At 53.4% G+C, this 12,090-nt stretch overlaps 1 protein-coding gene across 2 annotated transcripts; it reads right to left on the bottom strand.

The window, feature by feature from the left end:
* Positions 1 to 5,170: 5,170 nt before the first annotated feature.
* On the bottom strand, positions 5,171 to 11,863 carry LRFN3 (leucine rich repeat and fibronectin type III domain containing 3). 2 transcript variants are annotated; one of them, XM_054589052.1, is made up of 3 exons: positions 10,771 to 11,863; positions 7,966 to 9,420; positions 5,171 to 5,843 (listed from the first exon to the last, which is right to left on the bottom strand). In XM_054589052.1, exons 2-3 carry the CDS (start codon positions 9,402 to 9,404, stop codon positions 5,387 to 5,389), a joined length of 1,896 nt encoding a protein of 631 aa, XP_054445027.1. In that variant the 5' UTR covers positions 9,405 to 9,420; positions 10,771 to 11,863; the 3' UTR covers positions 5,171 to 5,386. The 2 variants fall into 2 exon arrangements, with proteins under 2 accessions (XP_054445027.1, XP_054445028.1); XM_054589053.1 differs by having other exon boundaries at positions 7,966 to 9,187.
* Between the last annotated feature and the right edge of the window lie 227 nt (positions 11,864 to 12,090).

Below are 12,090 nucleotides of genomic sequence, written 5' to 3'. Positions count from 1 at the left end.
GCAGAGAATTCAAGAAGGAACTTTCTTAGAATAGCCTTATTATCACCTACTTAAGATCCTTCCCGGGCTCTTCAGGTTTGGGAAGAAGCTAAGGCTAGTGTAGAACTCAGTGGATTGAGAAGCCTAAGGGGTTAGAAGAAGTGCGAGTTCTGGGGTCAGAGATAGTAGAGGTCGTCTGCAGAGAAGGAAAATCAAGGCAGTGGGGCACATGGGGACGGAGCACTGATGCCCCAGAAGGAGGTGAATGGAGAAACAGGAAGAGGGTCAGTTCCCAGCCCTGGGGCCACAGCATTTACGGTTATGAATGAAGAGGAGTTTCCCAAATAACTAATATTTTGTCCAGAGGCCTGGGGAGAGGCACCTTAGGGGTTCCACAGAGTAGAAGCCAGAATATACCCAGAATAAAGTTCTTTGAAGTCTCACATTTATACTGTAAATTCTTGCCAATTTTTCATTCACCTCCATCAGTCTATCCATGAGTTCTCATATAAAAAGATTTTCCAGCCCTGGTTGGGTACTCAGGTGGTTAGAGCATTGTCCCGATGTGCCAATATTCAGGTTCAATCTCTGTCCAGTCAGAGCACATACAAGAAGCAACCATTGAATGCGTAAATAAGTGGAACAAATCGATGCTCCCCTCTCTCCCTCTCCCTTCCTTTCCCTAAAATCAATTTTTTAAAAAAGATTTTCAAGTACTTACCAGTGATACCCTTAAACCTACCCTCTCACCCTCAACTGTGAAAATCTTGAAGTGAAAAGGAAGCTGTGGGTTCATTCTGTGGTTTTGGGGTCTCCCCAGTTAGTCTCCTAGTGCATTGGGGTGTCCACCAAGGCTCTTTATAAACCCGCCCACAGTAGCCAGGCATTCCCAACTCTCTCTACAGGCTACCGAGTTGCCCACCCCAACCTTGTTCTCTGCCGTGTGCCCTCAGCCACTCTCCCCATTGTAGCCAGACGGATCTTTCTAAAGTCTTAACCTGACCCCGTCCCTCTCCATGGGTGCCCAGTGCTCCTGGCATGGGATCACAGCCCCTCAGCCTGGCAGCTAGTGCCTGCCCACTTAGCTCAGCTGTCACCATCCCCCTTCTACCATGCTTCTCTCCAGCTACACAGAACTTTGGCCAGCTCTTCAAGTGTACAATCCTCTGTCCTCATTTCTTGTCCTTTGCACAAAATGTTCTCTCTCCTTGGAAGATCCCTTCTTCTCCTGGCTCTCTTTGTATATCCTGCAACTGTGCAAGACCCAGCACAAAATGAAAATGTGGAGTCCCTTAATAAAAAAATCATTAAGGGGGAGGGGAGCATCAGGGGACTGAATAGTAATGGAAAAAATACAATAAAATTTTTTTAAAAATCATTAAGAATTTCACAATAGTGACAGCAGGACATTCAACCAAAGGCAGAATCCTAAAAGTGGGGCTTTGTGTGACTGCGCAGGACATACTGCCATGAAGCTGGCCCTGCCTTCAGGAAATCTTAGACCCTCCCTGCCTCCCATCCCAGGCTGTAAGGAGCCTCCTCTGGACTCCCAAAGTTCCCTGGACTTAAACACGCCCTAATCATTCTCACCTGTGCGTCCCCCATCCCAGCCCTAGACACTCTGCAGTGCCATTGTTTGGTATCTATTTCCTCCACAGGACTAGAACTCTGTGAGGGCAGGGTCTGGGTCATCATTACACTATGTTGTTCCCAGCATTACTCTACACAGGTCAGGGCAACACTGAGAATTGTTACTTATTCTTGTTTTGTGAAGCATGAAAGCATACAGGCACCAGGGAGGAATCAAAGGCAAGAACCATGCTTAGGTTCAATCCTTTATCTGATTCTCCCACATATATGCTCATGTAAAGAGCAGCAAAAGACCTTGGCATAAGATGAGGCCCTGCAAGGGATCACAGGTATGCCCAGACACTTGACCTCTGTTGGATCAGCCATACCCAGACACATGGGTTGGACTGGGCAGCGTGCAGACAGCATGCAGCGTGCTGGTATCGGGACCAGTCACTTCAAAAAAAAAAAAAAAATGCCCCAGTAACCTGGCACTTTGGCACCAGGAAAGCTCGTCCCAAAAATGTACAGGGCATTTTCAAAGCCAGACAGGGGATAGGCAGTGGAAGGAGTAGCACTCCCTGCACTCAGGAAATTGGTGGACTCAGCTGGGTAGTGTTGGACAAGCTACATTTTAAGTTCTAGATACATGTGATCATTTGTCTAGTCATATAGTTTCTGCATGGGGGTGGCACCAGCCTGCTTCCAAACATGTAATAAGCTACCACTAGGTGTATGCCCCCCTTTTGGGCCCACATTTTCTGTGTCCACATCCCCCCTACAAGCCTTGCAGAGCCCTGGTCCATTGTTTTGCCTAGTACTTGAACCTGGAAAAGGTCATTAACTCTTATGCGACTGAGGTCAGCTCCCCCATCTAAGGAATGGATCCTTGGATATCAGATACCAGGGCCCCACAACTCTTATTCCCCAGTCTCTCTGCAATTTTGCCTGAGAACCACGTAGCTGGACAGTGTGGACAGTGATCCACACTGCCCTCATCTGCATAGAGGAATGGAGGCTTCTGGTGAGGTAGTCTCAAATCTCTCTCTAATCCATTCACTCAGGCCTCAATCTGGGCTGGGTCAGCCTTCTGCTTGGACTACTGCAGTAGCTTCCTCCCTGGTCTCCCTGCTTCACTTTTGCCCCCACATGCAAACACACCTGCCACTGGAGCCTTTAGGATCAGGGAGCACAGCCCTCCCCACTGCCCAGAACCCTCCAATGGCTTCTCATGCTGCTTAGAATAAAATCCAGACTCCTCCCAGTGGCCTACAGCAGCCTGCAGCACCTGCCCCGGGCTCGGGCTCGCTCTCCAGTCTCAACACAGCACCACTTCTCCGCACCACACTTCAGCCGCATGGCCTCTTTCAGTCCCCTTTACTCACCACGCATCCCTCAGCCCCTGGACTTCTTTACATGCTGTTCCACTTGCGTGGAATGCCTTTTCCAGCCCCTGTGTGGTTAACTCAGCCTGATCATCCTTCATATCTCAGCTCGGGCATCACCTCCTCCAGGAAGCCTTCTTCAACCTCTCTTCCTGGGTCAGGCTTCCTGGTTAGAGGGTCTCACAGTTCCATGTATCTTTCCTGCATGGCCCTACTTGTCTTCACAGATGATTACACTCGCTTGTGTGATTATTTACCATTTGTTTCCCCCACCAAATGGTGAGATATGTGAGGGTAGGACAGGCTCATGTTCACTACTGAATCCTCTGCACGTAGCACAAGTAGACACGGAACAAATTAATATTTTAAAAAACAGGGTTGAGGAACAGTGCACTCTGGCTCCCCCTCATGGCAGCAACTAGCTCTAGGTACCCAAACCTCCTATTCCTTAGGCCCTTTCCGCAATATACCTCCCTGTCCCTGCTAGTTGCTCCTGACCTCAGCCACCCAAAGGTAACAAGAGGAAGGACCCAATGATGTTGCTGGGACACTTGGGAGTCAGGCCAGATCCCTGGGACTCAGGATGTTCCCACGGCCAATGGAGGTCATTTCCAAGACCTAGGCCCATCAGCAAAGCTGTGGCATCCCACATCATGAGAACATCCCGTCCAGTCTTGGGCCTTCTTCACCCTGCTCCTCATACCAGCATCACTCCAGAGAAGACTGACAGGACCCAAGTTCCCTCCGTCTCTGCCTCTGGACCCACCACTAGAGGTAGCCTGAAATCAAAGAGCACACTCACTCTTACTGCTAGTCCCATTCCTTGATCTTTAATGAGGCCTGAAATTTCTAAGGCCCAGGGTTTTTTGCCCTCTGAACCTCGTGGTGTCTGAGGGGGGGCCTAGGGCAGTCCAAGACAGAGTACGGACCAGCCCTGGAGAGATATGGGGCAGAAAGGCCCAGATCAATCTGAACCAGGTTCCAGGCCCACAGAATCGCAAGTCTACACTCCCTATCTATTTTCTTACCTGCTACTCTCAAATCAGCTGAGTGGTACCTGTCCAACTGAACCCCTAACACCGCTCTCTCTACAGCCTTGATATCATTAAACACAATAACCACTTGAGTCTGACCTGCCTGGTTTGCTTCACTCTGTCCCTCCACCTGCTGCTCCTGTTTAGTCTTTGTTTTTCAGTCTAGGTTTTTCTTTGTCTCTTAGACATGTAAAATCCCAGAGGCTGTCTCACTACCCTGGTGGCCTCAGTTCCCCATCACTTGTAATACAGTCCTCCTTTCTGTCTCCAGTTCCTGCCTCAGACAAGTTGTCCTGAGGCCTCCTGGTGGTCATCCTCTGGGCCTTCCACATCCACCAGGTCCCACACTGGCCTCAGCATCTTCCCCAAATCTGCCTCTTTTCCCTGCTACTGTATCATAGAGCTCTACTAGCCCCTCCCTGGCCTGAGGCCTGAGCTTTATCCTAGACACTTCCCTCCCCCATGGTCCTTCAGCTCCATAAACCATCCACTCAGCTTCCTGAATGTCTCTCTCACCCAACCCCAACCACTTTCCCCAGCCCTGCCCTGGTCCAGCCTTGTCCTTACCCACCCAGGCCCCCACCCTGGCTTCCACCCGGGCTCCCTGCCTCAGTCTTCCCCTTTGGTCCACCTTCTTCATGGTGGCCAGAAGGATCTTCCTAAAGCCTAAACCTGACCCTGTCCTTCACTGCATAGAATCTTCCATGGCTTCCCAATACTATCAGGCCAGAGTCAGAGCTTCTTAGCCTGGAAAGCCTGGACCCTGCTCATCCCTCCTGCCTCAGTTCCACCACAGTACCCCCAGTGTCTGGCACTTACTAAGTCCTTGGTTGTACTGTGCCCTCTGCCTGGAACACCTTTCCCTCTGCTCTTGGCCAATTATTTCCTTCAGATGTCATTCTCAGGTCACATGTCTCCTCCAGGAAGCCCTCCCTGACTATACCCTAGGCTGAGTCAGGCACATTTTCTGGGCTCCCACAATCTCCCAGGCTTACCTCATTACCACGTCCCTGATCTCTCTAAGTTATTGCTGTCTTGGGGCTCTCAGAGTCACCACAGCATCACTCAGCACATGCTCAGAGACGGCACTCAAGGAATGCCTGTTAACTAAATGAATGACCATTCTCAGCCTCATCCAGGTACCCTGGACAGAACTAGGCAGGTCTCTCCCCAGAGGAGGCACCCCCAGCTCCACACCCCTGTACGATCCCCCACAACTCCCACACACAGAGACAAGGGCAAGGGCCCAGGCCCAAGCTTAGAAAAATATGACTTTCTTGTTGTGCCCCAGTGCCCCTGACACCCTCCCCATCAGTTTTAAAAACTGTGAACAATTTGGTGAGTCTGAGGCCAGGTCCCACAGGGTGCCTGGGTCCTGCCGTCCCTTGGGCCAGAAAAGTCAGAGTGGTGGACATGAAGCTAGGGTCCCGTGGGTTCGTGGCTCGGCCCCCAAGGCTCACAGTCCAGCTGGACCACAGTGTGGGCCCTGGGTGCAGAGGGCTCAGGGGCAGATAGGGCCGGTGTGGCACCGTTGGTCTGGGAGCAAACGCTGCTGACAGGTGCGGGTACCTTGGCCTTGCCCGGGGGCTGGCCACCGTGCACCTTGTAGCGCATAAGCAGAACGAAGATGAAGACCAGTACCGAGGCCACGATGACACCACCCAGCGCGATGATCATGGTGCCGCCCAGAAATGGTGCATGTGGGGCCCCGCAGGGCTGCAGCGCAGGCTCTGTGGAGAAGCGAGCACAGCCCACGGGTCGTGTGGCCGTCAGCCCCGTGGCGCTGTCCTCATACACTGCCAGCACACACAGATCATAGGTGCGGCCTGACGCCAGGTCCGTCAACAGGAAGGAGCGGCTGTCAGCTGGGATCATCCTGGAGGGACAGGCAGGTAGTGGTCAGGTCTCCAGCTGCCCAGCACCCACCCTGTGCTCTGCCACCCTCCAGTCCAGAGGATTTCCTCCCAGTCCGGCTGCCTCATTTCACTCTGACCCCTGAATTTCCTCTAACCGCCACTGGAATTCCCTTTAGTCTGATACCCCAGTCAGTGGCCTGACTGGTAACCCCCGAGTCTGTTAGTGAGTTTTCCTCAGCCCACCTGCTAACTTTACTGACACATTCCTCGCAAATTCCCCAATTTTATCTCCCTCTAGTTCCCATGCTCAAATTCCCTCCAGTGCCACTGCCCCCCTTCCCCTGTGCTCTACTGCCCGGTTTCTCTGGACCCCACCACCTGAGTTCTCCCAGTCCTGCTTCATTTTATACGCAGTCGCCCTGTTTCCATCCTGCACTGCCAACCCAATTTCCCACCAGGCTGCAACCAAAGTTCCTCCTAGCTTTGCTGTCCAATTTTGCTCCACTCTTCCACCTGATTTCACTCTGGTCCCTGTGCTCTGTTCTCCCAATTCCCACCAGCCCATCACCTGAGCTCCTTCTAGCCCTGGTGTCAGAAATTTCTCCAGCTCACCATCCAGTTTTGTCCTCACTCTGTCTGACCTCCCTCTAACACATTCCTATTTCCTTTTAACTCCCTATCCAATTTCCCTCGAGTTCTACCTCTGAGCCTCTCCCTCGACCGTTTGTTCCCGTATGACTTTCTTCCAGCATGTGCCCAATTTCTCTTTGCCTCTAGTGTACAGCTAGATTCTCTAATCTAACTGCCTGATTCCTCCATATCACTGATGCCAATTTCCTTCTAACTGGCAACTGAATGTCCTTCTAGCCCCATTGCCTTATATCTATAGCCTGCTTTTCAGTGATTCCTGTCACCTAATACCATTTTCATTAAACTGGTGTGCCTCAGTTGCCACTGCTGATTTCTTTTTCTCCATTGTCTATGTCTTTCCAGCTCTGCCTACTGATTCCTTTTATCTCTGTTGCCTACCTTTTCTTCATCCTTACTTTCCCATTTCCTTTTATCCCTAGCACCAAATTCCACTATATTTTCTTGTAGCAGAGCACCCTGTTGGATATTTAACTTGTTTTATAATCAGTTTGATTCTTAAATTGCTTTAATGAGGTAGGTACAGGAAACTGATTGTCTCTGGGAGGGTGACTTTCTAGGAGAGCATTCATCCCATCCCCTGCCAGGCACAGTGGATAGGATTTTTGTGATTTTTCAGGTGTGGACTAGCCATGGAATCTACTGAGTCCTGCCTGGGAAAGGGAGTGGAGGGAACTCATTAGAGTTCGAGGATCAAATGATGAGCTCCTGGGGCATGGGCCCTTGAGGAGGGAAAGGAGACCCAGATTTACAAAGTGCAGACCCCTGACCTAGGGAGGCCTAGTCCTCTGTGACAAGGCCTTGAGGACTGCACCCATCGCCCAGCCTGGCAGCGAGAACAGGAAGCCATCCATAGCCATCCATGCACGGTTGGACTGGGTGAGAGTCCAGGTCAGAGCCACCACTACTGACCACATGTGGCCACAGCAGATATTCCAAGTCCTCCCCAGCTCAGGGCAGAAACTGTACTGACCCACCTCTTGGAAGGTGTAAGCCTCAGATTTTGTGTTTGCAACTACAGAAAAGAGAAGGAAATCCCCAGCAATGGCACCTCACAGGTGGAGCTTGAACTAGGTTTAATATGATTTAGAAAATCAAAAATTGAGATGTCACCATATAAGAACTCCAAACACGTGGAGCAGTTTCACACTGCACAAACCCAAAGCTGAGTCTCTATTTAACCTTAAACTACTTAAATTTGTTTGTATCTCTCCAAACTTGCCCCCTTTCCATCTACTCTTTATCCTTCTGGCCTGGGTACTTTTTACTCTTGCTGCCTAACTTCCTTTATATGTCTGTCACTATTTACTTTTGTCACCTTACTTCTTTTTACCACTATTGCCAGATTTCTTTCACTTCTGCTATCTGATTTCTTTTGTAGCCTTGCAGCCTCATTTCTCAGCTGTGCTGCAGCCTGGGTATCAATAGGCCTATCTCTAACCCTCCCTCCCCCTCACTCCCTCACACAAGCTGCCCACTGCCTGGACACTGCACCTGTAGACGAGGATGTCATCAGCTGAGCTGTTGTACTGGATCTGGTACATGCGAATGCCTGGGATAGGCTGCTGATCTGGCCACTGGACAAGAGCAGCTGTGGCCCCATGCTCAGTCACCTGGACACCACGGTCAGTAGGGGGCCCGGTGTCAGCTGCCTTGGCAGAAGCAGAGGCGGAGGCAGAGGCGGAGGCAGAGGCGGCAGAAGGTGGGGTAAGGACATCGGGATCCCCGTCCCGCGGGGGGTCACAGCTGGTGCTGTTGGCTAGCTGGGGGGGTGGTGGTGGACCCACAGTTAGCTCAACAGCAGCCGTGGCCTCGCCAGCTGCATTGGCCGCAATGCAGGTGAAGATGCCACCATCACCTGGCTCAGTGACCAGCAGCTCCAGTGTCCCATTGGGGAAGGCGCGAGCACGGCTTGAGTTGCCCAGCAGCCGGCCCTGGGGTGAAACCCAACGCACATGGGGCTCAGGGTCCCCCACTGCCCGACAGCGCAGGGCAGCTGGCCGACCAGCAGGCACTGCCAGGGGCGGTGAGCGATGAGTCACTACGGGTGGCTCGCACACAAACTCCTCCTCACCTACAGCCCAGAAGTAGCGGCCACCCAGAGCAGGTGGGGAGGCACAGGCTTCAAGGTCGTCCTCCCTTGCCAGACGTCGCAGCCACACCAGCTCGCAGTTGCAGTGCAGTGGGTTCCCACCGAAGGCCAGCACCAGGGCAGAGGCAGGTGAGCCACGGGGTCTGGCTAGCAGTGGTAGGCGGGAGAAGAGCGGGTCGGGAGGGATGGTGGTCAGGCGGTTGGAGGTCATGTCCAGTCGTGCCAACTTGTGCAGGCGGGAAAAAGCCCCCGCAGGCACAGAAGCCAGCAGGTTGTGATCGAGGCCCAGTGTATTGACATTGCCCAGGCGGCCCAAAGCCTCCCAGGGCAGCTGTTCCAGGTTGTTGTAGGAGAGATCGAGGTCCTCAAGTGTCTCTGCACAGTCGTCCAGAGCACCAGCCGCCAGGGCTGCCAGCTGGTTGTTGCTCAGGATGAGATGGCGCAAATTGACCAGGCCGCGCAGCTGACCCTCGCCCAGTGAGGTTAGCCGGTTACCGTCTAGATGCAGGGCTCGCAGAGCACGGAGATCAGCAAAGGCGCCAGCTGCCACGTGGCGGATGGTATTACGTGACAAGCTCAGATGCAGCAGGCCTGTCATGTTGGCCAGGTCTCGGCGACGCACAGCTGCAATGAAGTTGTCTGCTAAGCGCAGCTCAGCTGCCCGGCGGTCCAGTGAGGGTGGCACAAACAGAAGGCCTGCCCCTGGGCACAGCACGCTTAGGGGCAGTGACTGTGTCTGGCAGCGGCAGCGGCGGGGACACAGGCTGGGCGTGGCTACCTGGGGTGGAGATGAGGCGGGGGCCAGCGGTAGCAGGCAAAGGAGCAGTGGGAGGACGGCCATCTCGGGCAGGGGTGGCCTGCAGGGAAGAAGGGAGGCATTAGGGCAGGCTAGGGCCAGAAGAGAGGTGCCAGAGGGGGATGGAGTGGTCCAAGACCAGGAGAGAAGGTCACAGTGGGCTGAGAGTGGAAGAGTTGGTTGAAGATGGTCAGAGAGGAGTGGTGAGACATATCAAAAGCCGGGGAAGATGGTTAAAGACTCAGACAGATGTGTCATGGGAGGACGGAGGGAGCAGAAATGAACAAAGATGGTTAGAAGGAAGAGACGCAGTTAGAAATGGTTAGAGATGGTCAGAGAATGGGAGGGTTGGTCAGGGTGGATAGAAGATAAGCAAGAAGGCTTTAGACATGGTCACAGGAAGATGGGCAAGGAAGGCCAAAAAGAGAAGAAGTGGTCAGGGTGGGGGTGATTAGAAGTAGTTGGATATGACCACAGAAGAGAGGTGACTAGAGATGATTATGAAGATTAGCAGTGGACAAAGAGAGGGGAGTTGGTCAGGGACGGTCAAATCCAGGAGAGATGGTAAAAGATGGTCAGAAAGAGTCAAAGGCCAGAGAAGAGGAGAGGATAGCTGAGTGATGGGTGTGAGGAGAGGTCATCAGGCAGAGGAAAAGCAACCAGAGATGTTAGAAACGATCAGAGAGAAAGAGAAGAGAGGTGGTTAGTAAAGGCCAGAGATGGTCAGATGGTTGTCAACTGACAATTATGAGGGTCAGGGGTGGGAGCAGAGCAAGAGAGATGGTGAAGGATGGTCAGAGGAGGAAATGTGGACAGAGAAGCTGGAGAAGAAAGACAGGCAGAAGCACCTGGAGAGAACAGTCAGAGACAGAAATGTCAAAGATGGTCAGAGGCAGTTGCAGGCCACAGCTGAGAGTCAAGGCTGGACAAGGGCAAGAGAGCCAATGAAAGATGATTAGGGAGCAGCACAGCAAATATGTCAAAGGTGGCTTCTGACAGAGGTGGCCAGAGAGAGAAGGAGTAGATCGAAATGTTATACACAGATGGTCATAGAGAGAGGTAGAGAAAGGAGACAAGAGAGAGGAGTGGTGGGCGGCAGAGGCGGGCAGGAGATGTGGCTGGAAATGGTCAGACAAGATAGATGATGGGAAGTTAGGGGATTAACTGGGAGTGGGTCACAGACCTGGAGATGCCATCAACTGGAGAAAAAGATCAGGGAGGGGCAGAGCTGGCTAAATGTCCAGAGTGTCTGAGGCAGAGGAACTGAAGGCAGACCCATGGGTGAGGGTATCTGTTTCTGGGAGAAACCCCAAGGGTTCCCGGGGATATTTGGTCCTTACCTGCCTACACCCCAAGCCACAAAGTCCCTCCCCAGTCCCTCCCCACCATGAGAGTCACCCAGTAGCCTTACCTGAGCTGGAAGCTGCCCCAGGGAGCAGAGACCTCAGGCTCCAAGGAGGTCAAAGGTCAGGGGCGCTGGATCATGCCTTCCCTGTCCCCAAGGCCTCCGTAGAGGGACTGTCTATCATATTTCAGTTTAGATATGTGATGGAGTCGCTAGACCTTGATATATGGAGTCCAAAATCCCCAAATATTGGGCCATTAGGGTCCAATTTTAGAGACCCAGGCACACCTTCGGTTGTTCAGAGTCAGGGCTGCCCAGCTCCAGTTTTGGGATGCTAAAGAGCCAAATGGAGAGTTTAAGGTCTAAGTCCTGAGCCCAGCACTGGGATCTGGAACTGGGGTGTTGGGGTTACTTATTGGGGTGCTAAGTCAAGTTTGGAGATCTCTAGGCCCAAATTTCAGCATTCAGGTTTGCAGCAAGGACTTCAGACTGGAACTCAGGTTTAGGCCCTTTGGAATGCCAGGGTTCAGATTTTGGAATGTGAGGCCTAAATCTCAGGGTTCAGGTCCCATATAGTGGATCCAGGGTATAAACTTGGGAATCCCATCCCAGATTTCAAGGTCCGAGGCCCAAATTTCAGAGCTAAGCTCCAGACTGGGGAGTTTAAATGCCAAATCTTGAGGTTCGGGCTCCAAATCTTGGGATTCATATTCCAAGTCCTGGGGCTCAGGTTCCAGATATTGGGGTCCCAGGGACTGATATTGAGATTCCAGCCCCAGATATTGGTGTTCCGACTCCAGGTCTTGGGCCAGGTCTTGGGGTCCCAGCCCCAGATCAGGGTCCCAGAGTCTCCAGCTCTCTAGATCCAATCTCGGGGTGCAGGTCCCCAATGCCGAGGTGCTGGCTCTGGGTCTGTGGTGGCGGCTACCGGCTTGCTCCTCAGGCTGTAGCGGAAGCTGGCCCGGAGTGAAAGGGTCGGCTGCAGTGAGGGTGGGGGCGGTCAGGAAGCCCCGGGGGCCGCTGAGGGGCGAGGCCTGAGCGCGAACAGACGAACAGGGACACGCGGGGTGAGGGCACCGCAGCGCAGTCGGGGGCGCAGAGAAGAGGGGCCGCTCTCAGAGACCCCCTCCCCCGCCGGGGCCGGGGCGGGGGCCGGGCGGGGGCCGGGCGGGGGTCGGGCGGGGGCCGGGCAGGCAGGCCAGGTCCAGGTGCTCCCGCGGCCTCCTCGCCCGGAACCCAGGGCCGCGCGCGTGCTCGCGCTTAAAGGCGCAGGCCCCGCGCGCACCCGAACTTAAAGGTGTAGGCAGCCCTCCCTCCTTCAAAGGCGCGTCCCCGGCCACGCCTCCCATGGAGTCTCCCTGCTGTTGCTTGGGAGCGAGAATCCTA

This window comes from Pteronotus mesoamericanus, unplaced genomic scaffold, assembly GCF_021234165.1.
Source record: "Pteronotus mesoamericanus isolate MK-2021 breed Mesoamerican mustached bat unplaced genomic scaffold, CSHL_Meso_final scaffold_165, whole genome shotgun sequence".
Lineage (NCBI taxonomy): Eukaryota > Metazoa > Chordata > Mammalia > Chiroptera > Mormoopidae > Pteronotus > Pteronotus mesoamericanus.
Note: the sequence above shows the minus strand (reverse complement) of the source record. Positions and strands in the feature narration are given on the sequence as shown.